Source organism: Podospora anserina, chromosome 4, assembly GCF_000226545.1.
Source record: "Podospora anserina S mat+ genomic DNA chromosome 4, supercontig 1".
Classification (NCBI taxonomy): Eukaryota; Fungi; Ascomycota; class Sordariomycetes; order Sordariales; family Podosporaceae; genus Podospora; species Podospora anserina.
The window spans coordinates 607,851-633,747 of NW_001914834.1; the positions used below are offsets into that span (position 1 = coordinate 607,851).

General features: G+C 51.7%; 10 protein-coding genes across 10 annotated transcripts; 4 read left to right on the forward strand and 6 right to left on the reverse strand.

The window, feature by feature from the left end:
• Nucleotides 1–3,439: 3,439 nt before the first annotated feature.
• PODANS_4_1650 (uncharacterized protein) lies at nt 3,440–4,336 on the forward strand (the record flags this gene model as incomplete). Its single annotated transcript, XM_001903748.1, has 3 exons — nt 3,440–3,986; nt 4,045–4,060; nt 4,111–4,336. 3 exons carry the CDS (start codon nt 3,440–3,442, stop codon nt 4,334–4,336), a joined length of 789 nt encoding a protein of 262 aa, XP_001903783.1.
• An 84-nt stretch (nt 4,337–4,420) lies between these two features.
• PODANS_4_1660 (uncharacterized protein) lies at nt 4,421–5,209 on the reverse strand (the record flags this gene model as incomplete). The annotated part of the gene is made up of 3 exons (XM_001903749.1): nt 4,421–4,851; nt 4,908–5,117; nt 5,197–5,209. 3 exons carry the CDS (start codon nt 5,207–5,209, stop codon nt 4,421–4,423), a joined length of 654 nt encoding a protein of 217 aa, XP_001903784.1.
• Nucleotides 5,210–5,582: 373 nt separating this feature from the next.
• PODANS_4_1670 (uncharacterized protein) lies at nt 5,583–7,328 on the forward strand (the record flags this gene model as incomplete). The annotated part of the gene is made up of 1 exon (XM_001903750.1): nt 5,583–7,328. One exon carries the CDS (start codon nt 5,583–5,585, stop codon nt 7,326–7,328), a length of 1,746 nt encoding a protein of 581 aa, XP_001903785.1.
• A 187-nt stretch (nt 7,329–7,515) lies between these two features.
• Nucleotides 7,516–8,179, reverse strand: PODANS_4_1680 (uncharacterized protein; the record flags this gene model as incomplete). Its single annotated transcript, XM_001903751.1, has 6 exons — nt 7,516–7,674; nt 7,729–7,829; nt 7,892–7,900; nt 7,982–8,015; nt 8,074–8,112; nt 8,177–8,179. The coding sequence occupies 6 exons, from the start codon at nt 8,177–8,179 to the stop codon at nt 7,516–7,518; spliced, it is 345 nt and encodes a 114-aa protein (XP_001903786.1).
• A 404-nt stretch (nt 8,180–8,583) lies between these two features.
• On the forward strand, nt 8,584–8,928 carry PODANS_4_1690 (uncharacterized protein; the record flags this gene model as incomplete). The annotated part of the gene is made up of 2 exons (XM_001903752.1): nt 8,584–8,679; nt 8,740–8,928. 2 exons carry the CDS (start codon nt 8,584–8,586, stop codon nt 8,926–8,928), a joined length of 285 nt encoding a protein of 94 aa, XP_001903787.1.
• Nucleotides 8,929–9,379: 451 nt separating this feature from the next.
• Nucleotides 9,380–13,271, reverse strand: PODANS_4_1700 (uncharacterized protein; the record flags this gene model as incomplete). Its single annotated transcript, XM_001903753.1, has 2 exons — nt 9,380–9,542; nt 9,598–13,271. The coding sequence occupies 2 exons, from the start codon at nt 13,269–13,271 to the stop codon at nt 9,380–9,382; spliced, it is 3,837 nt and encodes a 1,278-aa protein (XP_001903788.1).
• Nucleotides 13,272–15,131: 1,860 nt separating this feature from the next.
• Nucleotides 15,132–16,093, forward strand: PODANS_4_1710 (uncharacterized protein; the record flags this gene model as incomplete). The annotated part of the gene is made up of 2 exons (XM_001903754.1): nt 15,132–15,475; nt 15,529–16,093. The coding sequence occupies 2 exons, from the start codon at nt 15,132–15,134 to the stop codon at nt 16,091–16,093; spliced, it is 909 nt and encodes a 302-aa protein (XP_001903789.1).
• Nucleotides 16,094–18,449: 2,356 nt separating this feature from the next.
• PODANS_4_1720 (uncharacterized protein) lies at nt 18,450–19,211 on the reverse strand (the record flags this gene model as incomplete). Its single annotated transcript, XM_001903755.1, has 2 exons — nt 18,450–18,868; nt 18,905–19,211. Coding segments are annotated over 2 exons (726 nt in total), but the record flags the coding sequence as incomplete, so codon positions are not given.
• A 569-nt stretch (nt 19,212–19,780) lies between these two features.
• On the reverse strand, nt 19,781–21,898 carry PODANS_4_1730 (uncharacterized protein; the record flags this gene model as incomplete). Its single annotated transcript, XM_001903756.1, has 1 exon — nt 19,781–21,898. One exon carries the CDS (start codon nt 21,896–21,898, stop codon nt 19,781–19,783), a length of 2,118 nt encoding a protein of 705 aa, XP_001903791.1.
• A 1,316-nt stretch (nt 21,899–23,214) lies between these two features.
• PODANS_4_1740 (uncharacterized protein) lies at nt 23,215–24,420 on the reverse strand (the record flags this gene model as incomplete). The annotated part of the gene is made up of 4 exons (XM_001903757.1): nt 23,215–23,805; nt 23,889–23,948; nt 24,092–24,239; nt 24,338–24,420. 4 exons carry the CDS (start codon nt 24,418–24,420, stop codon nt 23,215–23,217), a joined length of 882 nt encoding a protein of 293 aa, XP_001903792.1.
• Nucleotides 24,421–25,897: the final 1,477 nt, after the last annotated feature.

A 25,897-nucleotide genomic window follows, 5' to 3' on the forward strand; every position in this document is an offset into this window, starting at 1 on the left:
GGCCTACAGCGAGAGGTACTTTGACAACCAACTCTCCATGGACATGCTTCGTAACCTCTTTGCAACGGTGTTGTATATGTTTAACCCAGTCTATCGGGCTATTTCCATCGATGGTTCCGTGCCGTGGAGACCCAACGAGACAGTACCTGGGCTGCCACCAGAGAACACCTTTCGAGGGTCCCCAGCCATCCAGTCGAGCTATGTCGCCCCGGCTACTTGGACTGTGGTTGCTTTCATCGTGTCGGCGGTAGTACTAATCTCTGCGGCGGTCATCGCGATGGTTGTGTCGTCTGTATATGCCGATATGCCTAACCTTAACAAGTTCTTGGTGTTGGATGGGATGAAAGTCGTTGTCGTTGATCCCGCAACGGGTGATGAGACTTTCTTTGGCGATGTTGTATGTCGGGAGAAGACGAAGGAAGGAGTTATTTATGTGGCGAGCCGGACGACCGTCTCCCTTGCGAGGAGTGGGGCGACAGCAGGGAGCGACGGGAATGCATCATCACCTGCTTCGAGATGATGGGCTGATGGGACGGTATAGTTTGATGGACGTTGTCCTATTTCTGGATGGCTTTTTTTTCGGTGGCAGAGGAAGATTGTCGATACCAAGGAAGGTTGGGGGAAGGTTTGAAAACCTTCGCTCAAGTCTGATGAAGGAATTATGGTGCTCGAACACCTCGTTAAACTTTAACCCAAAATCTGGTGAACATTTTGATGAGCTTGTGGCACGCTGTCGAGCGTGCCAACAGAACTGTGAGAAAAGCGATGGTACTGTACAGCACTGGGAAATTCAGCTCCGGAGAGCAGAATCCTACCTCCCACACCCCCTCCCAGGCAGGGTCTACACCCAACAGAACCTGTGGCGGCCCACAGGGCAGAAGCCCTAGGGAGCAACCTGACTGAATATCCACCGGGAGCAACACCTCCCACAAACGCCACCCTCCGCACGTTGAATCAGCTGTTGAGTTAAGGGGCTTAATATGTTTGCCTACCCGTACCCACCTAAACGCCAGGTGGATGTGATCGAGAATGTTCGTCTTGCATAAGGTAGAGACTTTATCCCCGCACATTGCCCCCTACAGAGGTTAGGGTTACATATGGCCTTCATTTTGAGATGTTTAAAAGGCCAAGTTCGGTGCTGGTGGTTTTCTACATGCTGGGCTGCCTGGCAACAATGATCATATCATAGATGAGGGTCCTAGAGTTGGTAGCTGCCGCCAACATTACTGCGCCAGGCGGAAGGCACCTTCTTTCAATTCTACTTGTGGAAAATTATTTACGGTGGTAATGCACGATTCAGATCACTTGCTGGTGCGTGGCGGGATGAGGCAACACTAAATTGCAGAGCCTCACTATAAATCAAGTTTTCTTTTTGTGTCAGGTTTTCTTGCCTTTCCTTGTATTTACCGCTGAGTCACAATCAAAACATCGCACCATTCCTCATCTACCTCATCGCTGCCGACTTGATAGTCCTCAGCATGAAAGGCTGTTTTTCATTCGCCAGGTACGCACTCGTTCTTTTGGGAGCGCTATCTAACCACATGTGCTGTGACCTGCAACGCGCAACTTGTCCATACCCAGGTTGTGTGTTTCTCAATACCGAAAAGCCGTGGACCCTCCACTGCGACGTTTATCGTGCGAGAGTGAGAGAGAGCCCGGGGAAATGGCCTCCATATTCCTACGTGATCTGTCCCAGTGGTTTCACGCCTGAGCCGCCCCCGAGAAGGGGGCATCTAGGAGTGGCGACTGATTACTGCGAATTCCACAAGAAAGAAGTCTTCCCTCGGCTATTCAAACATTGTTGGATACCTCAGGACAAGTGCGAGGTGAGGCGGACAATTAACACCTTTGTTTCAGCCATCACAGGGGCACTTTCGGCAAGCGAAGACTTGGAACAGGACATGTGGGGCCAAGGTCAGAGGGGTATAGACTTCCCCCGGGTTCCATTTGGAAGTGTTGAGTGGAATCGGTCGGCATCGTCATACCTCTATGAGGAGCCCATCTCACCGCGAACGGTTCCGTCAGCGATAATATCGAACCTTGGTCCTGTTACGGCTGGACCAGGAGAGCACCACCATCTCCGTCTTGCACCTCTACAGACTGCACTAGATGATGGGTTCTATTTCGACTTTCCGAAAGAACTTCAAGCGTGCACTCCGGCTGCAAACGAACAAATGGGCATGGTTGATGGCGCGCAAGTTCACTCTACTCAAATGCAGAGCAACGCCGCATGCGGAGTCTTGGTGGAAGATCTTGGACAGCCGCACCCGCCTAGAGTGGAGAAATCCAACGGGGAGGGGCTTTGAATGATGGGCAATTTCAAATATTCGTGAGGAAGACGAGGAACTGTGGAGAGGACTGGGAGCAATAACATCAGGGGAGCGTGTCCTGGTTACCTAACACAACCAGGTCGACATCGAAATGGAAAAGAACAAAACGGAAATGAAAACCACAACTTCGAAATGGAAGAAAACAACATGGATATGGAATATAAAAGGATATACGTGGTGGCTATCCGTGTGAGACATGACATCAAGACGCTCGAAATTCTCGAGAAAGCCATCCACCACCCACCACCACTCCACGTGGCATCAGTACCCTAAATCTGTGGAGGCAAAGTGACTTTGGTTGGGGCTTCAAGATCTGCTGGTACCTAAATAGATACGAGGTAGATAGCTCCACGTGCAGCTTTCACAGTCTGGCAGCTGACATGGAAACAGAGGAAGTACGAACGAGCGGAATATTATCGGTCCTCAATATCTAGTGCAGACTTGGAAAGAGGAACCGTCGCGAGATCGGCGGTGTCTCACCACGGCATGGTGTCACACGAGATGAGCCCCAAGCGTATCTAAGGGTCATGGGGGATATTCTTAGGTAAGTATTGAGATCTCCACATAAAGACCTAACTCACTATACTCATCTAATCCTGCAAGAGAGCTTAACTGGACGGAAGCTCATATCCGCGAAGTAAGGTTAGAATAAAAGCAGGCAGGCAGCGCTGAGTTGAGCATGCCTATTGACACTTTTAAACGACTTCGCTACACTCAAACCATCTCACTATTCGAACTTAAGGCATTAAATTTCCTGAAATTTCGCTCAGGAAAGCCACCTGTTAAGCCATGTGGATAAGGTAGTGTTTGAGCGGTAATGACTGGGGTTATCGCTGTGGCTCGATGAACGTTTACTTTTACAACTAAAACTTGTTCACGACGCCTCATGATCTCTAGACACATGTAACCTCTTTCTATCCTTTTCTCATGGTGACTGCCCCCTTTTACCCCCGAGTCCATCACGGTTAGGGGTGTGGGTAACAGTGTCCGACACAGTGCCTCCATCTCCCGCACAGTCTTCCCCACACGCTTAATCCGACGTCATTGAAGTTCATCTGATGCTCGGCAATTGTCACGTACCACATTTATAGGTGTAGGCCAAAGTCAACATGTCTTCAGGAACCGATCCATCAGCCGCGAGAATTGTTTCCGTGAAACCACTGGTAGGCCTATCCTCATTACCCCATCTGGTGTATCCCATACTTCCACCTCCCCTCCTTCTCACATGTCTAACATCTCACTCAGGAAAACAAAGACGCCCGCTGGCTCAACCTAGTCCAGTGAGCTATTCACTCTCCTCACACTCAACTCAAAGTAATAACCCCAAAATTAGAATAGAATACCTCACCCCCGACGGACAAACGCGCCAATGGGAAGCCATCCACCGCACCACCACCCCTAAATCCAGCCCGGGCGGCGTCGACTCTGTCCACATCATCGCCGTCCGCTCTTGCTCATCAGACCCAAGCAGGAAGGAGATTCTCCTAGAGAAACAATTCCGGCCACCAGCGGGCAAGGTCTGCATCGAGTTCCCCGCCGGACTGGTCGATCCCAACGAGAGCATCGAGACGTGTGCGCTGAGAGAGCTGAGAGAGGAGACGGGGTATGTCGGGGAGGTGATGGGCAAGGTTGGGGGGAGTATGGTGATGTTTGGATGTGAGTTTGTTTCTTCTAACTGTTGTTATGTGGAGAAGGATACGCTAACATTGAACAGCACCCGCATCTTCGGCGTAGGTTTATTTCTACAATATGAATAGACAGAATACTAACAAACACCCAGCGCCAAAACAGTCTTCATCCACGCCACCATCGACACGGGCAAACCAGAAAACCAGACCCCCGTCGCCGAACTCGAAGACGGCGAGTTCATCGAGCCATTCTGGGTCCCGCTTGCCAGTCTACACTCCCAAATCAGAAGGCTAGCCGAGGAAGGTTTCGCCATTGACAGCAAAGTTGGGATCTACGCCGAAGGCCTAGAGATGGGACGCTCGCTCAACGGTGCCTAGACGCTCACTAGAAAGGACCAAAACTATACCCTACTGAATCCATTTCATTTTACTGCCATTCATAAACCCTCCTATCCGTCTCACCTAATCCAAAACCGGCTCCTCAATCTCATCCACCAACCCATCCCCCAACTCGACCCTCTCCTCAAAACTCCACCCCAACCCCCCCTCCTTGGCAGTCCACTCCCTCTCCTGGATCTTTACATTTCCCTCGTCCTCATCCGCAAAATCAAACACCCTGTAATCAGCATTCATGTACCACCTCCCCGTAACCCCCGCTCGCAAAAACCCCGAATGTGACACGACGATGATCGCCTTTTCTTTTCGTTGTTTCAAATCCCTGAGAACCTCTTGCCCTCTGGCCATGATGGCTTGTTTAGTGTTGAAATACTTTTTCCCAGACGGGGAGGTTTTGTCGGGATAGACTGGGTCGACGTGGTCAAAGTTTACCTGAGGGAATTCAGACTTTAGAGAGGGGATTGGGGTGCCTGTGTCGCAGGGTTGGGTTGAGTTTTCTGGGGGGAAGTTAGTCATATTGTTGGGTAATGAAAAGGGAGGGAGCGGGGAATACCTTGCCACCCGGCGTGAGCTTCAAAGGGGATGCCTAAATCGCCAAAGGCTAGGAGGGCTGTCTCGATGGTTCTGCGCATGGGGCTGACGATGATGAGGCCTACTTCGAGCTCGGGGTTGGGGCCGGTGATTTTGGGGACGAGGTTTTGTTTGAGGGAGTTGCATTGGGAGCGGCCTAGGACGGAGAGTTCTGGGTCGGGGATGGTATAGTCTTGTGTTGCTGGGAGGGGGTGTTAGTTGAATATGTTCTGATATAATACATCGTAGTATTAGGAAGATAGAAGGGGCACTTATTGTCAACATTGTGAAGGGCCTGGGCGTGCCGGACTAGGATGATAGTTGGTGGCATGGTGAGATTACAAATTTAGGTTGCCAAAGTCAAAGTTGGATGGAAACAAGACAAGTTCAAATATGACTTTGTAGAAGTATCGTTCCATGTCTGTGGCGTAAGGTGAGAGGTTGGGCTTCCTGGACCGTGAGTCAGGGGTGAGATGAACACTGTGCTGGCACTTGGCGGTCACCCACGTCAGCACAGTGCGCATCGTTAGAGCGCAAACTGTTTGCGCCAAGCTATCGGTGACGGGACGCGCGATTGACCTTTTCTTTTTGCCGGCACAACACGTTCCAGCACCATCATCAAGCCTTCAAGGTTCTCAGCAAGCAATTGACCGTCATCATGCCCAGCAAACGGAAGCTGGATCTTCCCCCGGCTGAAATCTACAAAGCAGCCAAACTCGCCCCCAATGGCTCCCGACATGCTCACGTAGAAGAAGACGACGATCTCAAAGCTGGTCCAGCTCCCCCACCAGAAGACGACGATGGCGACTACGGTCCATCAGCGCCACCAGAGGATGACGACGGCGACGACGAAGAAGGCCGATTCTTTGGCGGCGGGATAACAGAAACAGAAAAACAAGTCCTCGACTTTATGGATTCCAATCAACAATCCACCGTGTTCGACGCAGGCCCCGAAACGATCGACGGCTCCTGGCTCAAGAAAACTGCCCTCTCCTTCGAGAAGAAAATCTCGCGCAACGCCGAGCTCCGCGCCAAATTCGAAAATGACCCCAGCAAGTTCATCGACTCGGAAGCCGACCTGGATTCGGCAATCAAGTCCCTCTCCATCCTCTCCGACCACCCATCCCTATACCCCCTCTTCGCCCAGCTCGGCAGCGCCGCCAGCCTCGTTTCATTGCTAGCCCACGAAAACACCGACATCGCCATCGACGCAGTAGAGATCCTCTCCGAGCTCACAGACCAAGATGTCTCCGCCTCCGAACCCGACTGGTCTTCCCTCGTCAACGCTTGCCTCGAGGCCGATCTGTTAGGTCTCCTAACCTCCAACTTTTCCCGCCTAGACGAAACCAACGAGTCCGACCGCGAGGGGGTATACCACGCTCTCTCCCTCCTCGAAAACCTCTCCAGTTCCCCGGCCATATGCGACAAACTCGGCTCTGACAAGCCCCTGGTTCAATACCTCCTGAACCGCATCTCCACCCCCCAAGAGAAGGAAACCTCCCAAAACAAACAATACTCCGCCGAAATCCTGGCCATCCTCGTCTCCTCCTCCCTTCCCAACCGGACTTGTCTCGTATCCCTCAACGCGGTGGATATTCTCCTTCAACAGATCGCCCCCTACCGCAAACGCGACCCAGACAAGAGCTCATCATCTTACACCCCCGAATTCATCCGTAACTCATTCGAGTGTCTATCCAGTCTTGTCTCCTCTCCCGAAGGGAAAAAAGCCTTTATCGAAGCAGAAGGGGTGGAGCTCTGTCTCATTATGCTCAAGGACGGGGGCCCAAAGATAACCAAACCGTCCTCACTACGACTGCTCGACCACGCATGCGCGTTTTCCCCCGAGATGGCAACCAAGATTGTGACAGAGGGGGGGTTGAAGACTTTGTTTACGATGTTTATGAAGAATAAGACTTCTGTAGGGCAGACAACGGAGCATCTAATCGGGATATTTGCCTCGATGCTTCGTTTCCTACCAGCCGAGTCCCCTGAACGAATCAGGACGCTGGCAAAGTTTGTCGAGAAGGAGTATGAGAAATTGGAAAAGACGGTGCAGCTGAGGAGGGAGTACGCTGCCAGGTTGGGGGTGGTGGATGCTGCTATTCAAGAAGAAAATAACACGCTGGATAGGAAAGAGAGGGAGGAAATGGAGGATGAGTTCTTCTCCAGGAGGCTAGATGCGGGGTTGTTTTGCCTGCAGAGTATAGATGTTGTTCTTGCCTGGCTCATCGCGGAGGATGATGGTGCTAGGGACAAAATCAAAGAGCTGTTGGCCGACCGGGATGAGGATCTTGGGGTGTTGAGGAAAACGATACAAGAGCAGATTGAGGGGGTGGATGAGGGGGGCGAGGATGGGAGGGAGACGAAGGAGATGTTGAGTACGTTGGTCAGGTTTTTAGTGTGAAGTTGTAATAATGAATTAAGAAACCACACGGGACAGTGAAAAGAATGTAAAGCGATGGCAAAATGATTATGTGAATCTTAGGTGACTAAACGCCCGCAAAAATAATACACTGCTCCCTCCTTCTATCCTCTGTCAATCCCCCTCTCACTAACCCCCCCCCCCCCCCCCCTGTATCATGACCACCCCCTCAAGCAGCAATAGGCTCCGGCCTGGGGTTAAACACAGCCTCGAGCAGATCATTGATAACCTTGTCCTGGCTCTTCTTGCCCGCCTCCCTGATCTTGGCGATCTGAGCGTCGGCCTCCTTGTTGGCTTCTTCCTCGGCGGCCTTGTTGCCTTGGGTGTGCTGTACTTTCCATTAGCACCCAGTCCCCCTCTATTTTCTCTCCAGAAGACAAACCTCGGCCTCAAACTTCTTGTACTCCTCCTCCTTCTTGGCGCGGTAGGCTTCAATCTCCTTTTTGGCTTCGTCGCGGGCTTCACGGACGCGCTTGGTGCGGTCTGTTTTTTTGTGAGTAGTTGCTCGATCGGGGTGGTGGTATGGGAAGGGGACGGGAACGTACACTCGCGAGCTAGACAGGACGGACAGAGGGGTGTTAACTTTGTTTATGGGATAACAGTCGGGCGGTTGGGGGGGTGGGGGGGGAGAATACCCTTTTGCACAATCTTGCTGGCGTCTCTCTCAGCCTACCAATATGTCAACTACTCACGTCATGGAATACATGCTGGCAAAAGGGCAACAAACGTCGAGAAGGGTCTGGATCCCGGCGGAGTTTTGGGCCGACTGTAGACAGAGCAACCTGTTAGCAACGGTGATGGATGCGACGGGGGGCAATGGCAAGGCAGACCATCTTTAATGTATGGGTCTGTAGTTATCTCAAGGTTGGTTGGCTGGTTGGTTGGGAAGGAGGAAAAAGCGGCACTGGCTGGCGTGATTACAAGTCGTGTTGAGTTGATGTCAATGTCTAGATAGGTCGATGGATGGATTCAATGCTCTTGTTTCGATGTTGTCGCTGCTGCGCAACCAACAGCAGCTCCCACACCACAGCTCCCCCCGCAAGGCAGGGATCCAGGGTTCACCCTGCCGCTGACGCTGACGTACATTTTGCCTGCCGCCAGTACCCAACAAACAGGCGGTCAGAACCGGCAGAATTGATCGCCCTCTCATCATCCCATGTGTCAATCGCAATGCGACTGACAAATCGATTGGAAATAACTTCTCCCAAAACGAATCGTCACAAAAACAAACCAAAAAATGTCAAAAGCCTCCAAACTCACCCTCCTGGGAACCTCCCTCTTCGCGCTGGGCACAGTCGTCTTCGTGCACTACCAGCAAAAGGCCGAGCAACAAGTATGTTCATCCCAAACCTCCAACCTTGATGGCCAGGATAGGTGGTTGACCCGAGAACAGGCCATGCACCAAGGCGTAATCCGCGACATGGAACAACAACGCCTAAAACGCGAGCGACAAGCCGACTTCGACATGCAGCGCGCCCTCGAGGCCGAGTACAAAAAGGACCAAAGCGTCAGGGACACAACCGCCGAGATGGACCCAGCATTGTCAAATAGAGGGGGGTTGAACGTGCCGGTAGCCAGGTAGCATTGGTGGTGGTCAAGGGAAGAAAAAAAAACACTGAGAGATAGATACCCACGATGGCTTCATGTATAAAATATGTATCATTACACTTCTCACACATCATCTTACGTACCATATTGTTTGTGCTAATATCTACAAGCAAACAAACAAACGCAAAAGATGAAAAGATAATCTCCCCCGCTTCCAGTCTCGCTGCTGCCTCTCAACGCAGAAACGTTGCCGGCTCCTAAACCAAAGCCCACTTCAGAATAATGCCCATCCCTACCTGGCAGGCTACCTTTTAATGACAAAACCTCTTGCAAAAACGCCAAAACGTCCCCTTGCCCAAAACGGATGCATGTGAATTTTATTTGTTTTGTTGCTCCCCTCTTGACGGCTAGCTTGATTGCTGGGTATGGTTGCTTGCCGCCATTCTCAACGAGACACCTTTGCGGTGCCCAACCCCTCAGCGCGACTAGCGGACCGAGATACCCGACCTGCTGGTAAACATGCGCGAGGCAATGCCCATCGACATGAGCTCCTGGAAAAGCAGCTTGGCCGCGTACGGCATGTGTACCTGCGCAATCTTGGTCTTGTTCTTGCAAGGCCGGCATTCGAAGGATTGCTTGGTGAGGTTCCTGGAAAAATCATCGTTAGCATCTTGTTGATGAAGAATAAAAGGGGGGGGCCTACGCGATAGGCGTCATCAACCCGCAAATCTCGCAAATGTGCACGCGGTACGCATCAGACACCTCAAACAGACGCTCCTTCAAGAACGATGCGGCGCCGTGGGCAATCATACAATCACGTTCCATTTCTCCGAAACGGAGACCGCCGTCTCTGGCACGACCCTCAACTGGCTGACGGGTCATGATCTGGACCGGCCCACGAGCACGCGCGTGGATCTTGTCGTCCACCATGTGTCTGAGACGCTGGTAGTAGGTGGGACCAAAGAAGCACTGGGCCCGGAGCTTGCGTCCAGTGTGGCCGTGATACAGGATCTCGAAGCCACGAGACTGGTACCCCTGCTCGCGGAGCAGGTCAGAGACCGAGTCGACCGTCACGTCCGTAAAGGGGGTGGCGTCGCCTTCCAGGCCCTTAAGTGTGGCCACCTTGGAGAGCAGACACTCGACCAAATGGGCAATGGTCATACGGGACGGAATGGCGTGGGGGTTGATGATGATGTCTGGCGTGATGCCTTCGGCCGTAAAGGGCATGTCCTCCATCCGATAGGTGAGTCCAATGGTACCTTTTTGCCCGTGGCGAGACGCAAACTTGTCGCCAATCTGAGGAATCTTGGTTGTCCGCACCCTGACCTTGACGTAGCGCATGCCGTCTTGGTTGGTCGTGAGCACGACCGAGTCCACAATACCACTCTCGGTGCTGCGAAGAGGCGTCGACGCATCACGCTTGACATGCTGCTGCTGCCGTTGCCCGAGTTCGGCATTGTCAGGGTTGATGGGCGACGTCTTTCCGATGATGATGTCTTCGCCCGACACACGGATGCCAGGAGCAATGATTCCGTCAGCATCCAGTTTGTCGTACGTCCCGTGTTTCAACCTCAACGTGTCACCGCGGGTTGGCTTCTCAAACATCTCCACAATGTTGATACCCACCCGCTTCTCGCAGTCCGTGTAGGAACGGAAGAACAGACTGCGGAAGATGCCGCGATCAATGCTGCTCTGGTTCATGACGACGGAATCTTCCTGGTTGTAGCCAGAATAACAGAGGATGGCCACAATGGCGTTCTGACCGGCAGGTAACTCTCGGAACTTGAGGAACTCCATGGACCGCGTGGTAGCCAACGGCTTTTGTGGGTAGTACAGAATATTGGCCATGGTGTCCATGCGGCGGGAATAGTTGGTAAGGAAGAAGCCCATGGCCTGCTTACCCATGGCAGACTGGTATGTGTTACGGGGCGACTGGTTGTGGTCGGGGAACGGAATGATACTGGCGCAGATACCGAGAAGCATGGCGGGGTGGATTTCGCAATGCGTGTACATGTGTGTCGTCTTGTTGACCTTGGTGCGGATCCTGTTGTTGCCTTGGCCAGAGGTGGTTTCGATATGGAATCCTAACTTGGTCATGCGGAAATCATCCAGATCCTGAGGGGTCATGCAGATCATGGTGGTTTCTTCCTCCTCGGCGTCCAGGTATTCAATGGCCCCCGACTTAAGGAGACCTTGCCAACCCCAGTAGTCCGGGTGATACTTGCCAAGTTCCTTGTCCCTTTGGAGCCTGGCAATGTGGTCCTTATTGAGAATAAGTTGCCCCTTTTCTACGCCGTGGTTGCCCTTCTCCTCTTGCTCAACAGTGAAGAGCGGTCTCATGACACGGCCGGCATCAGAGAAGATCTTGAACTCGCGCTCGCGAATATCCCGAACAAGGGACACTTCGAAACTGATGACGTTCTTCCGCCTCAGATCTTGTACCAACGTGACGAGTTGCTTGGGGTCGTTGTGCACACCCACCCATGTGCCGTTCACAAACACCTTGGTCGCGTTGGGCGCGCGAAGCGGCTCGTACTCCTCCAAGACATCCATGCCGCGGGCCGTCATGAAGTCGACGATTGGGTCAGCCGGAGTACCCACACTCACGTAGCACATCAGAGACAAGTTCTTGACCAGACCGCAAGCCTGTCCCTCGGGCGTCTCGGCTGGGCAGACCAAACCCCAATGGGTGTTGTGAAGCTGTCTGGGTTTGGCAAGCTTGCCGTCACGCCCGATGGGCGTATTGGTACGTCTCAAATGGGACAGCGTGGAGGCAAAGGTATAACGGTTCAACACCTGTGACACACCAGCCGTGGAGCTCATGGCCTTCTTCTGATCACCCCAGTTCCCGGTGGCCAACGAGTACTTGAGAGCGTTTGTCAATGTGTTGGCCTTGATGCCGAGGGCCAGAGTGAAATGCTTGTTGGTGTCGAGGCAGCGCTTCATGTACCCCATGAGATCCTGTGTCATGCGACGAACAACGCCACGGAAGAGCTTGGCCAAAAGCGGACCAGCCAGATCCAACCTCTTCTTGCCAAAGTGATCACGGTCGTCAGTATCCCTGCGACCGAGCGCGCATTGGAGAAGCTTGTTGACCATGTAGCCCAAGAAGAAGGCTTTCCTCGTTTCACAACCTTCTGTCTGTGAGATGTGGGGCAACATCTCCTTCTGAAGAAGATCCTTCGCGGCCCTGATGCGGTTCATGCGGTTCTGACCCATATTCCCGTTGCCACGCTTGCCGATAAAGTCCAGAGCGATTTCTCGGTCCTGGATGCAGAAAGCCTCCTCGATGCAAGGCCGCAAAGCCTCGAGCATCTGTGTGTCCTTGCGATCGTAGCAAATGTGGTTCAGGATATCCTCGTCGGACACAATGCCAAGAGCACGGAAGACGATGGCGAGGGAGACATCCTCACGGACGTAAGGCAGAGTAACGCTCACGGTATTGGCCAATCTGCCCTTCTCATTGGATGCCTTGGTGTGCAACTTCATTTGCAGCGACGAAATCAGACGAGAGCCCTTTTCAAGAGCACTCCTGATCTCAGCCTGGTACGAGACACTGCCTCCTGGTGGCTTCTTGAAGACTTGGACAATGTTGGCGGCCGATCGCTCCTGGGCGATCAAGACCTTCTCGGAACCGTTGATGATAAAGTAACCACCCTGGTCGTAAGGGCACTCGTTGAGCACAAAGAGCGACTCGTCGTCCTCGCCGTACAAGTGGCAGATTTGCGACTTGACCATGACGGGAAGCTTGCCGAGGAAAATGAGGTCGCCCCTATCGTTTTCCCCCTTGGAGCCCTCTCCAGGCATGTCGCTCTCTTCCTCCTCCCATCGAATCGTCATCGGGTGCTCGCCCGTCTCCCGCATAAGCTCGTGCTGCTCGTCGTCCAGCTCGTTTAGTGGAACGGGCTCGTTGATGGCAACACGGGCGCGCTTGGAAACCTTGCAGTACATGGGCGCAGAGTATGTGAGGTTACGGTCGCGGCACTCGTAGGGCAAGAGGCTGGTTGTCTCGCCTGAAATTTCGGTGAGGGTGGGCTTCGAGATCATGACGTTGCCGAAATGAATGTCGTATCTCCGCAAAGCGATATCTCTGCCCTGGTCGTCACCGGGATTGGGATGGTCGAGTGTGAGATCGGCATATTCGTCGACGAGAGACTGGATGGTGCTGCTGGTGAATTCATCAAAAGAATCAATCTGTTGCGACACCAGACCCTTCATATCAAAGTAGGCCGAGATGACATCCCAGCAGTCCTCCGGTGTGATGGCGGCCTCGTCCTGATCGACGCCCAACTCGTCGCCATTTTCGTAGTTGTTGTCATCGTCGAACTCGTCGCCGTAGCCGCCATACGACTGACTCTGGGTCGCGTAATCAGCCATGGTTTGATGATTGTGGTCGGGTTGGAATTGGTGGGAGAGATGCCCAGCAGCCAGCTACCGAGTGGTGGGCAAAAAAGAGAAGATGAGCGACGGATTAGAAATCGCCACAAAGAGGCGGCGCGCGCATCAACTTGGGAGGAGCGCAAGGCCCTCAACGCATCAAAAAGAAGATATTCGCAAGTCGGTAGTTATTCTCCTGGATGCGGAAAGGAGTGGGTGTGTGTGTGATGGCGAAAAGAATGGAAAAGTCGCGATTCGTGAGTCGCTGGGCTTTGAAGGCGGCGACTGGTGATGGTTTGTTGCTGGACGTCGTCGCCTTCCCCAGTGGAATTTCTGCTGGCTGGAGAGGCTGAAGGTGCGGCAGGCACACCGCTAATCCTGGTTGGGTCAAAGCGCAGGGACCACCTCGACAGCTCTTTGTGCCGCACGTGATCACGCATCAAATTCACTTCATTCTTGGCCCCACCAAAAATCGCGAATTTTTCACGCGTCTTATCTTAACTTGTCGCCTTGGCCCCTGCTCCCTCAAATGCAGTCAGATGCCGAGAAACCCATCATTGACGTGTCGGTCCACGAACACAATCTACCATGTTGCCATATCGAGGCACAAAGCCTCAATGTGTGTCCAGTCAATATCGCACTGCATGAGAATAAAACATCATCCAGTCTCTTCCTCGAATTTCTATCTGTCACCGAGTGAGAGCTTCCCTCCTCGGTCAATCAACCGATTCGTTTTCAATCTTTTTTTCCAGTGAGCAACCAGAGCCACTTTCTTATTTCTGAGGCTCTTTTACATTAACCTCGGTGCATCTGTCATTACATGGGCTCCACTCACCTTGGGGGTCGGTGTTGATTAGAACTACTGTCTGTGTCATTGTTGCACGTTTGACTTCTCATGATTTGGTGTCTCTCGGGTCAAGCATGTTGGGCCATCATCCTTTGTCAGTTCATTTCCCTCAAAACCATCACATTTATCAATCCTGTCACTCTGATCTCTACCGGGCAAACCCTCCTCATTCCGTTACAGAGAGCCAGTCAACTGAGTCGAGTATCACCGTCGAAACAAACAACTCTGTGGTGCTCGGTGGTACTCGGTGGTAAATTGCCGCCTCTATTTGACCGAGGACGGAACCAACCGGCCATCCAGCTCAATGAGACTATTCGTGCACTTTTACAACTTTGCCAGCGGCTTCCCGTGGACAAAGCAGATTATCTCTGGACATACCTTATGCAGTGTCTTAACAACAATATTATACCCTCCAACAGCTTGGCACACCAATTTTCGCCCGTAATCCAAATACCTTCCATATGCAATCAAGCATTACATCATGGCTAAAACCAAGCAGCATATTTCTTGTCGTCGAAAAACAAGTCGTTACGCGGCCTACGTCCCGTGGGGGAAATCGTTCCCGGCATTCCGACTGCGTGGAGCAGCGACCCGCAGCGTTACATTACCCATCGTCCGCTATCCCCTTCCGGGCTTGCTCACGGCCCAGGTTCCGGGAATGCGGAGCGCCACCGTTTCAGTCAAACTGGGAGGCGGCTCGGCACTGACTTGGCCCTGAAACCTCGACCCGAGATTTTCGGTGGGGTGGCTACCCCATGGAGCCCTGCTCCGTGATGTTTACTCGGTGACACAGGCTCGCCTGTTCCCGTCGATCGGATGGCTCGTCCAATCTGCCGTTGAGAGACCTTGCTCGTGGCGTGGGTTACGCTTGGTCCTGAGTTCTATGAGCTAAGACCGGGGGGGAAAGGAGGTGAGCAAGTATATCAAGATGGTCTTGCCCGGTGTTTTGGCCGTTTCCCTTTCGTCATCACCACCACCATTCTCCTGCTATCCTCTTTTGACCAGTAGTCAAGATGCGTTCCTCAACTGTTCTTCAGACTTCTCTCCTTGCTGTCCTGCCTCTTGCCGTTCAGGCTCAGGGCGCCTCTGGGTCTGGCAAGTCTACCAGATACTGGGACTGCTGCAAGCCATCATGTGCCTGGCCAGGTAAGGCGGCGGTCAACAGACCCGTCTTTGCCTGTGACGCCAACTTTCAGCGCATTTCCGACTCTGGTGTTGCCTCTGGCTGCAATGGTGGCTCTGCCTACTCGTGCGCTGACCACAGTGCCTGGGCCATCAACGACAACCTCTCCTATGGCTTCGCTGCCACTGCTCTGAGCGGGGGATCCGAAGCTTCTTGGTGCTGTGCCTGTTACGAGTAAGCCTCTCCCCCTCTCCCCCGTATAACCCCTCACCACTAACATCTCCCAGACTCACCTTCACCGACGGCCCCGTCGCCGGCAAGAAAATGGTCGTCCAGTCCACCTCCACCGGCGGCGACCTCGGAAGCAACCACTTCGACCTCAACATCCCCGGCGGCGGCGTCGGCCTTTTCGACGGCTGCAAGCCCCAATTCGGCGGCCTCCCCGGCGCCACCTACGGCGGTATCTCCGACCGCAGCCAGTGCGCCTCGTTCCCCGACGCCCTCAAGCCCGGGTGCAACTGGAGGTTTGACTGGTTCAAGAACGCGGATAACCCGTCGTTTACCTTCAGACAAGTCCAGTGCCCGTCTGAGTTGACGGCGAGGAGTGGGTGCAAGCGGGATGACGATTCCCGGTTCCCGGTATTTTCTCCCCCGGGAGGCGGCAGCCAGCCCCAGCCTCAGCCGACTAGCAGTGCGGCGCAGAACCCGAACCCGACTCCTAGCGCGGCGCCAGGTGGGTGCAGGGCTGCGAAGTATGCGCAGTGTGGTGGGCAGGGGTTTACGGGGTGCACTACTTGTGAGGCGGGGAGCACTTGCACTGCTAGCAATCAGTGGTATTCCCAGTGCCTATAAGTGGTAGAGGCCTGGGGCCGAGCTTCGTTACTTGGTTGGATGAGGTGGGCAGAGACTTGATGAACCATTCTTGTCTTTGGGGAAGGGTTTGGGGTTGAAAAATTCTCTTCTTGGTATATATGATATATTACTCTAGCAATTTCGGTTTACGCTGCGTCGGTTTCGGGTTTCTTTTTTATTTTTTTTTATTCTTTTCTCTAAACAAAACAGTTCATCATTACCTTAGCCATTATCCATACCTGTACATTGGAAGGCTTATTCTATACAATGTAAACTATCACACAGTGGACGCCGTGCAGTGTTCACAAAGCAGTGCGTGTTTATAGTGTAAATAATGTAAATGAAGAATAAGAAGAAAACCCACAGGAAAGAGTGTTCGTTTTAAGTGTTACACGTTGCTGTTAGCTCTTTATCTTCCATCCAAGCGCCCTCGGGAAATGACTACCGTCTCCGTATTCCCGCTGGCCCCGAATGTCTCCATCGGAAATCTTGATGTCTCTCCTGTTGGCACACACATCAGCCTTTCTTCATTTGTTGGGGCCGACTTCCCGTTACACCAGTCCCTGAGTAGCTCATCCTCTTGTTTACCCATTCTTTTCTCTGCCAAGCGGATCATGTATATCATCCAGCTCCCAAAATTTCCTAGCGGCTCCTTGTGAATGTCTCCTGCACGAAAATCCAGTAGAACAAGGTCATCATCCTCCAAACCCATAATGTTTGTACCTTGCAGCTCCTGATGATTCCCCCATCTCAGTCTTTCGGTGGAAAAAAAAAAAAGAGTGAACACTCTCACGGCGGGTAAAAATGCTATTGCTATCAGCACTGCCGATTGTCTCGTTTGAAACCCCAATTCTGAACTTCTTAGCTTGTATGATGTCTTTGTCGCGCACCCACATTGACCTCAAAACGCGCACCGGAATTCTGAATTTGAACTCGTTTAACAATGATGGGTTGACCGCAACAAACGGTGAGGTAATTGGACTTCCAGGATTGCTTACTGAGCTGGCTACAAGCCAGCGCCTGTACGCTGCATGTAGGCTCCTTGACGTAAATGGCCTATCGAGAAAGTATTCGTCCAGTGTTCTTATCGGCTCAAGTGTAAATAATCCACAGCTCAAGGCATCTTGATACACCGATACTATGTCCTTGTTATTTTGGCCCCAAGGAAAAATCCATTTACATATTGGTTCAAGGTCACGCCTGGGTTTCTTGGTATAGATGCCGAGAGTCCATGAGAGTTGCTCAACGTGATTTGCCACTGAACCTTGCCCATTGTGGATTGTTCCATAATGTGCGGCACAAATCCCAAGTCCTTGGGACGCGATGGCCGTTATCTGTCGTGTGGACGCTCTGGAAGGTGTGAGCATCCTTGGAAGCAAACAGAACTCCGTGACAGCAGCCTGCTAATGTGTGGGTGGTAGAATGAACATCAGCGAGATCCTCCTCAACACAAGAACTTGTGGCCATTTACTGGTCTCGCTAAAGAGGGGGGGATATGGCATGTCCTGGCCTGGAAGCACCAGATCATCTAGTCAATGTTGATTGGATAAGAAGAGACTACCTGTTCGGGTGCTGTACTCGAAAACAAAATACCTCAGACTCTAGTGGGTTTGTGTTCTGCTCAAGATTTTGACCAGTTTTGGGCGTGTTTGCAAGGTAAACAAGCGCATCACGGCTTCATGGAGACCTCCGGTACGTCTGTCAATGGCAAAGTCGGTATACGACCGCAAGCAGACATCCTGCTTAATTCTCGAAACTCGCTTTTTGTCCTCAAGGTAATCCCGGTAAGTAAGTAGCTCATTAGATGGGAGCAATACCGTGGCGATCCGAGAAAAGTTCAAGTACCCATACTGTTTCATTCTGTCCGGCTGCAACTGCGGTATCATCTGTGCCAATGTGCTTGATCGGTTCTGATCCATATGATATTCATGGAAATGCTTGGGCTCCAATGCAATGCTCCACTGGTCCCACGCTTTCCAATCCGGAACCCAAGATGGAAGCGAAGAATGTGGGAGGAGAGGCACAAATTCAAGGAGGCTGTAGCGCTTTGCGTTAACCATCAACTCGGCGAAGAGTCCCACGTAAACGTGATGGCATGATAGTGAGTAATCCGCCTGCAAGTGGAAATCCTGAAGGATACCAGTAATGCCAAAGACGCGATCGCGGGGATCCGCACATTGAGAATGGCGAGTAAGTTATAGCAGCCCATCTAGACCCAGGTTCGCTGTCGAAATACCTCCACTCGCCACATGTTTCATCCAGGGGGCTCCTGTGTACTCGAATGAAACCACCCAGTTAGCACCCTCAGTTTTGCCACGGCGAGTAAATTGCAGCAGCTCATCTAGAGCCACATGTTTCATCCAGGGGCCTTCTGTTTGCTTGAATGAATCCACCCAGTTAGCATGATCTTGTCCCGATGCCCGGGCATCCCAAAAGTCAATATTTCCACCCTCATCAGCACACAAGATGCAAGAGGAATTTCCTGAACAACCCAGAGTCGAGTGAAAAATCGTCTGCAAAGTATGCATACGGTCTCGTGGCCGAAAACAGGAAGACCATTCAAATCTCGTTTCAACCGAAGCTCGTCGATTGGTTCCAAGGTTCTTCGCTTAGCATGTTGACCGGGAGGGAGGAGCCATGCAATATCTGGACCGAGATACACCACGACTTGGATACATTGGCGGTAGATTGCCCCCATTCTGTCAACTTGTGAACCTCGTTCAACGGCATCTTCCTGGTTGATACAGATGGCGTCAATCCACATCAGTCGAATCCCTCACCCGGGACGAAGAAACCGCAGCATTTCCCAACAATTGCGAGTCTGAAAGCTGACATCCCCATATGGCCCCACGAACACGGGATACTTCTTGGTGTTGTCGTCCTCTTCCCCGCCCCAGGTGTAGGATGCCGTTTCGTATTCAGGACAGTTGTCCATTGAGTGTATTTCAAGATCAAGATGGACTGGCTGGTCATGACTTGGACTGCTGGTGATACAGGCCAGGCGAAACTCCCCATAACAGAGCTTGCCAGGATAGATCGAAGAGTTCGTCGAAGTGTCGGGGTCATTGCCGTCATTGTTGATCTCGTCTTCGCGCGTATATCTGCCTTTAGAACTTTCTCCAATCCAAGGGACAGAAGGAGGCCATCACAGGTCCATTTTCCCTTTTGGTTCATCGGGTGGAGGGGCCGGAAACGGGTTGCGATTTTTTTGCTCGCCCAGTAGCCTTTCCAGGTCTGGGGCACAATCGCAAGAGCGACATGATGGAAGCAAGGTGACGCCATCCAGACTGATATCTGGCGTTAGGCACTCGGGTTCATGCCAGCGCGTCATTTTGTCGAGCTAGACAATTCTTTGAGAATGGTTCCGGCCCTTGTGCAGTTCAAGGTTCTGCCCGAGCCCGACATTGATGGATGTTCAGAAAAAAACGCCCAACATCACAAGCTTTATCTCACTGATGCCCTCACAGTCGCAAAATGCGCCTCTGGCTCGGTGCATCACGTGTCTGAAATGTCAAGACTTTTACCGTGCACTGGGTAGTCTCCTTATAGAATATTTCAAACAACTTCAGATTGCTGATGAAAGCTAGAGTACCTAACCGTGCAGCCTAATCATAGAAAATAACAACAATGTGGACAAATTATTAGTACCTCTACCCCCCGAGCATTACCTGAGCAACAGTGGTAAACTCAGACCCCCTTAAACACAAATACGTCCTGCTCCTCAACCTTACTGCAGAGTTCCACAACCAACGGCTTTTCTCTCACAGACAAGAGCACGTTAACAGGTCCCGCCTTTTTGTCCTGGATCGGCTTTTCTCTCGCAGACAAGAGCACCTTCACAGGTTCCACCTTGTCATCTTTTGCCTTTTCCACACCAACAGACCTGCCCCCTAATCTCTTCGCAACATCCTCATACGCCCCAGGAGGAGGGAGCCTGACCCTGATTGCCTTTTTCGGATACACCCTTACAGGAACAGGTATAGCAATACATCTCACAGGCAACAACCCGCCTGATGCCCGCAGACAGATATCAACCCACAATCCCAACCCATCTCGAAAGAAACCCTTCAAACTCTCCCGATCATCCTGCCCAAGACGATCAAGAACGGGGTTCCAGGCCTGGGTCACCACCGCGGCAGGGTATCCCTCCGAACCCTGACGGGTGCCCCAAACCGGCGGCACTTGCCGCCCTCCGGCCTCCAGCTGTGGGGTGTAAAGCACGCCTGGGTTTTTGTCGAACCACGATCGGATGGACTCCAGGTTGGAGGTTCGCTGCTTCCAGATTAGGAGGTAAATTTTCACAACCCAGTCCGTGAGCGCCCCTTTAACAACCAAGTAGGAGTGTTCCCGGATGATGAAGGCTTTCAGGATAGCTACGAGGCATGTCAGGCTGGGGTTGCCCGGGTGGTCTATTCCAAAATGAGCGGCGAAGAGTTTCCACCGTGAGGATGGGTGTTCGTCGGATGTGAGTAGCGGTTTTCGAACTCGGAGCAGAGGCAGCGATTTGCAAGTTTTGCTATCGAAAAGGCTCGAGCACGCGCAGGCGGCCAAGACCGAAGGAAGTGGAAGGACTGTTTTACTGAGCGGAAGGCTTATCCCATCTTGGCAGGTGATCTTCATCTCCTTGACCAACTGTGTTGCTTTGGTATTTTTCCTCCATTTGGCCGTGTCTGTGTGGTAGGCTTCATAAAGACGATCGAGTGCCCATTCTGGTTTGTGCTTGGCTATAAATAGGAACTCTGCACTTAGGACAGGTTCCTTGTGTTGGCGATCGAAGATTCGTAGTTTGTAGCTGACACCCACTACTTGAAGGAGAAAATCCTTCCAGGTGGCTGTGGTGGCAGGATTGCTGATTAACGGGGGCGGGCTTTTGGTGTATATATCGTGGATGAACGAGGTGGTTGCCGCGATAGCTTTGTATCCAGCTTTACCACTAAGACTTGATAGCCCGCCTTCCTCAGACCAACCAGACGATGCCGAAAAATAAAGAGCGTCCCGTTTTGGCACTTTGGGGTTTCCACGCTGGTCAAACATCACAAGATAGAAATCCTCTGATGATGAGATATGTCCCTTTTGATAACCCCAAAACAGGAAACGAAGGTGGTTGTTGGAAGCGTTGATATCCGAGTCGGTGGAATCTCCTATCTTCCAGGCATTATGTTTGAGTAGGATAATCTTCTGAACAAATGCCCATTCTGCGGTCACAGCACCTAGCAATGCATAGAGCGCACGATTATCGGGGTCGCAAGACAAGTCTGTATCTAGGACCGCAAGTGGGAGGTCTTCGGGAACAACAGGGCCGTCAGTGTCGGGCATATAAATGCTGCCTCCTTGCCTCTTCCATGAAGCAACAGCTCTGTTCAACCCACCAGGAACAAGAGAGAGTAAGCCAAGGGTCTTGAGATCGATGCTGTGTCCGTCTCCAAAGGCACCCGACGCCCAAGCTCTGACGCGAGACCGCCGGTCTTCATCTTGGTTGCCGAGAAACTTCAGCCAATCCCGCCTTTTCATCAACGATCGCACCCGAGCGATCATATCATCTGCACTAACTATGTGAAGTCCATAATCCAACAAGATCTCCTGGTCTTGACTTTGGTACTGTGACGAAAGCTGGCCAGATGTATCATCAGAGTCTGGAAATAAGGGGTTTCCGTGGGAATCCAGCTGGTCTTCGGAGTACGTGCACAGCTGAGAAATAGATCGATAGCGCCCTGCTTGGTCGACCAACAAAGGGTCCGATGATAGATATGTTCGAATAAGCGAAGCCAACTTCTCTGGCCACAGCCGATGAGGTATATAGCGCATCCAAGTAAACTTGAGCGATGGCAGTGTGGATATTGCGTGTAGGCAAAGCAGAATGCTGTGTGCCACCAACTCGAGTTGTGTACTGTCGAGTGTTTCCCGATTATCGAAATGGAGTAAAAACTGTATGACAGAGACAGATCGTCAGCCGACTGTTCAAACTTCTTCCAGACCGATAATCCGTACATTATACTTCCTTGGCCTTTTAGCCATGAAGCAAAACACATCTTGATCCTCGATCAGAGGGTTGCCGAGCTGATCAACAGGGAAAGCGGCCATGACGCGCTCTTTGCCTGCCTCTTTTTCTTCCCCCCCAACAACATGAAAGCGACTAGGGCGCGTCAAGCTCGAGACATCTGATACGTAATTGACGGTCTCAAGGATGACCAGATCAACACGCGAGATTATCTTTGCATCTCGTCTCCACTGTTGTTTTCCAGAATCATCCCAGATGATCACGTCGTAGGACCGAATATTTCGCAGAAAGAGCAACCCTTTTGGATCCAAGGCCCGAAGCACTTCATTTAGGCAGTCCCGTTCGGCCCCTGCTATGCTCTGGACCCTGGAAAATGGCTGGACAATGGATTGGGTGTCATCGGCATTCGACTCGACATGAAGCCTATCCTTGTGCAAATGGAGGGATACATGCGGTTCCTTGTCTGCTTTCAGCGCGATGGAGTAGGATTTCTCGTCAAACTGGCGAAACAATGTGGCTATTCCGTCCCCGTCAAACACAACTTGTGCCATCTTGCTGATTTGAGATACGAGATTTCTTTATCGATTAACCAAGAGACTGGAACAATGGTGAGAATTTGTTGAGTCGATAGAGTCGGTGTTGATTCTAGAGTGGAAGCATGCGAGACAAGGAGTTGTCAACCTGTCATAAACGGCTGTGTCTGTTGCTCAAGCCGGCGCGTGGCAGGGCTGCGGCTATTGGCTTGAATATCCATGCTGGCAATCGCCAAGTAGAAGCCTGTCTTTTTTTGGCGTTCAGCTCATGGACTTAATGCACTTCGCTTGATGGCCACGTTAAAGCTTCTCTTGGCAGACATCTTCGATAATCACCCTGTAAGCGCCCAAACCCTTACCAAACATTTCATGAGACGCTTCGTGGAACCAAACTGTACAGTTTCCCAAACGAAGCTCATTGAGGTCAAGGATTGTCTAGGATTTCGAGAGAAAGTATATACGTCAATGACCGCCGGGACATATCTATTATCTCTTTCCATCAGTCTCAGCTTCGATTCCCACTCGCTCTTGGCTCTAGATGTTGTTTAATCCTACTTCTCCGTAACTACCTCACCAGTCGCAAGCAAACGCTAACCCTCTGGAAGCGGGAGCTGCGCTGTTGCGGAAAGCTGCCACCTGATAAACGGCTCCCCTCTCTTGATCATCTCCGACCGCATTTGCGATGCCCTCCGCGTCACGCTCCCCACAAAGTCGACCAGTGGGAACCCCGGTTGGCCCGGCCAGTCGATAAACTCAGGAGCCTGCATACAGAACGTAGTTTCCTTCTCGGTCTTTTTCCGAGAACTGACCCCCTCCATAAGAACACGTCGATATTCGGACACAGGTAACCCCTCCTCAAGCTGCACATCGGGATGTTGCTCCCACTCTTCTTCTTGATCCAGTACTTGGGCGACATCTAGATCTTTCAGCTCGTTTTCCTCGCGGTAGGAAATGTCACTCGTGATAATTTCATACACGGCGAAAACGGCGAGCTTGACGTCGTTGCGGTCTTCGTCGTGGCCAAAGGTGTTGAGGTGGTCATTGTCGCCTTCCCAGGTAAGCTTGGCGCCCATGTTGAAGTCAAAGATTTGGAGGTCGTCTGTTTCTGGATCGATGAGGAGGTTCCACGTGGTGATGTCGCGGTGGACGATACCGAGTTTAAGATTGAGGTGGTCGATGGTCTGAAAATGTCAGTGACAGCAATGGAGAATGAGGTTGGCGGATATACTGTCATGAGTTGCTTCAGATGCTTCAGCTTAAAGACCCGATTGAAGTTGTCCAGAACGGTGTCCCCGGGAACAGAAGGAGTGGTAAATCCCGCGACCTTTTCGGGCCCATCAGGTGTTGCTGATTCCACGGCTATGCGGCCGATGGGTACGATATTCGGGTGCGCGGAATTCTCAGAGTGCAGTTCATTTCGTGCCAGAACATGGGAATGTTGCCTTCGTTAATTTAGTACTTGAAGACCACATGTTTCGTGTCGCCCGTTGAGGATTCGTACGTGACGTGGTCGGTCTGAACTCCAAGTGGTTCAATTTTAGTGAGTCCTGAGCTCCGGACCGTTGGAAGGTGTGGTGGGAGGTCGTTTGGTGAAGTGTAGAAGGGGATGATGGTGCTGTCATCGTCAGCCGCCGTCGAGGAAGACAGCAGTTCGAAGTCGTCCGAGACCTTGATTTTGACAACATTTGGTGGTAGGTCATCGGTGAGCTCTACCAGGGCCTCAAAGATGAATTCTCCATCCTTCTTCCCAGAAGTGCAAACGGTAATGGTGCGTCGTTGGTCCCAGTCAATGACATTGTGATAGTGACCACTGACGGGATTCCAACTGTCAAGACTTGACTTGAATCGTGACTGGAGGAGATACTAGTCAAAGCAACCCATTGTAACATAAAGAGCAAATAGAAGTATCACTCGTGAATGATGCGCTAGGTACCTTACCTACCTAGGGAGGAATTCAGTCTGCATTTCACCACACAACCGACCTTGGGTGCCTAGGTAGAGTGAGCCATTCACATTCTGCAGGACACTTGCTTTACCCTTGTAATGATACAGTGCAAATTCCGTGACCGAAACTGAGAGCGGGTGGTTTAGTTGACAGCTGATATCACATCAGGGATGATATGCCCAAACGAGGAGACAAGTTATCGATAATAGCTATCGACCAACCAATGTTACCCGGCACTTCTGGATAATGATCTCCATTCAGGGGCGATTGCAGCACTGTCAGCACGGCCAACTTCCGTTCCTTCCGCCCATTCCGATAGTATGAAGATGGTTGGAAACGTCCAAACGCTGATGGATCCGCACAAGATCGTAAAAAGCAAGGCACGGCGACAATCCCCTAATGAGATCCAGCAAGTATTGGATGGATGCCGTGTGGAGCCGGAGTTATGGTGCTGGTACGGATTTATGATCGACGATCCTAGCTAGCGAGGCAGTCAGGCTAACGGTTATTAGGTAGGCATGAGAGGCACAGTCCTGTGAGGTTCGTGTGTAACAGCTGTTGGCGGTGGCCACTGGCCAGGGAGCTGGGTAATTCTCTAACGAGAAACGGGACCATGTTGCGAGTGTGGACTCGCTAATGAATACTCTAAACTGGCCTATCCAGCGAAACAGGATCATGTTAAAGATTGGGAAAGAAGAAACATGAATGGTGATGTAAGCTAAGCACAAGTGTAATAAGTCTTCTAGCACATTCTCACCACAAGACAAGAACAACGATGGATTGACTGTATTTATGAAACAATCAGTCAATGCCTGCGTAGGTAGGTAGGCATATTAAAATCGAGTTCTGTACATTTTCAAGCCCCATCCTTCGTGTCTGGTTGGGGATATTTTCGCCGGGCGAATGTCTCCACCTCACCTCTATGGGTGGTTCCCAGGGGCTCTGAAGACTTTGGTAGAAGGAATAGACTAGTTGTTGATCATCGCTACCTTTGGTAGTCAGAAGGGCAGTTGGACTTGCACAAGGACAGCCCTACCGAGGTCCCAGATGAGCAGCCTCTTACAATACCCACCTATAGTAGGAACTTCTTCTACGCCGAAACGTGGAAAGGCTTTTGATCCTCGTTGATAAACACAAACATTGCTCTATCTGTAACCCATGGTCAATTGCCAGCAGTTTCGTAAGCTCTCTGTCTGAAGTTTCATTGGATAAACAGAGATTTTTTGCTCCTGAAGAACTTCCAACAAGCGGCGAAGGTAAGGCCTCCTTCTCCTCTTTGCATCGATCACCAGAGCATTCACCACATGAAGGAAAACTATGGAAGATCA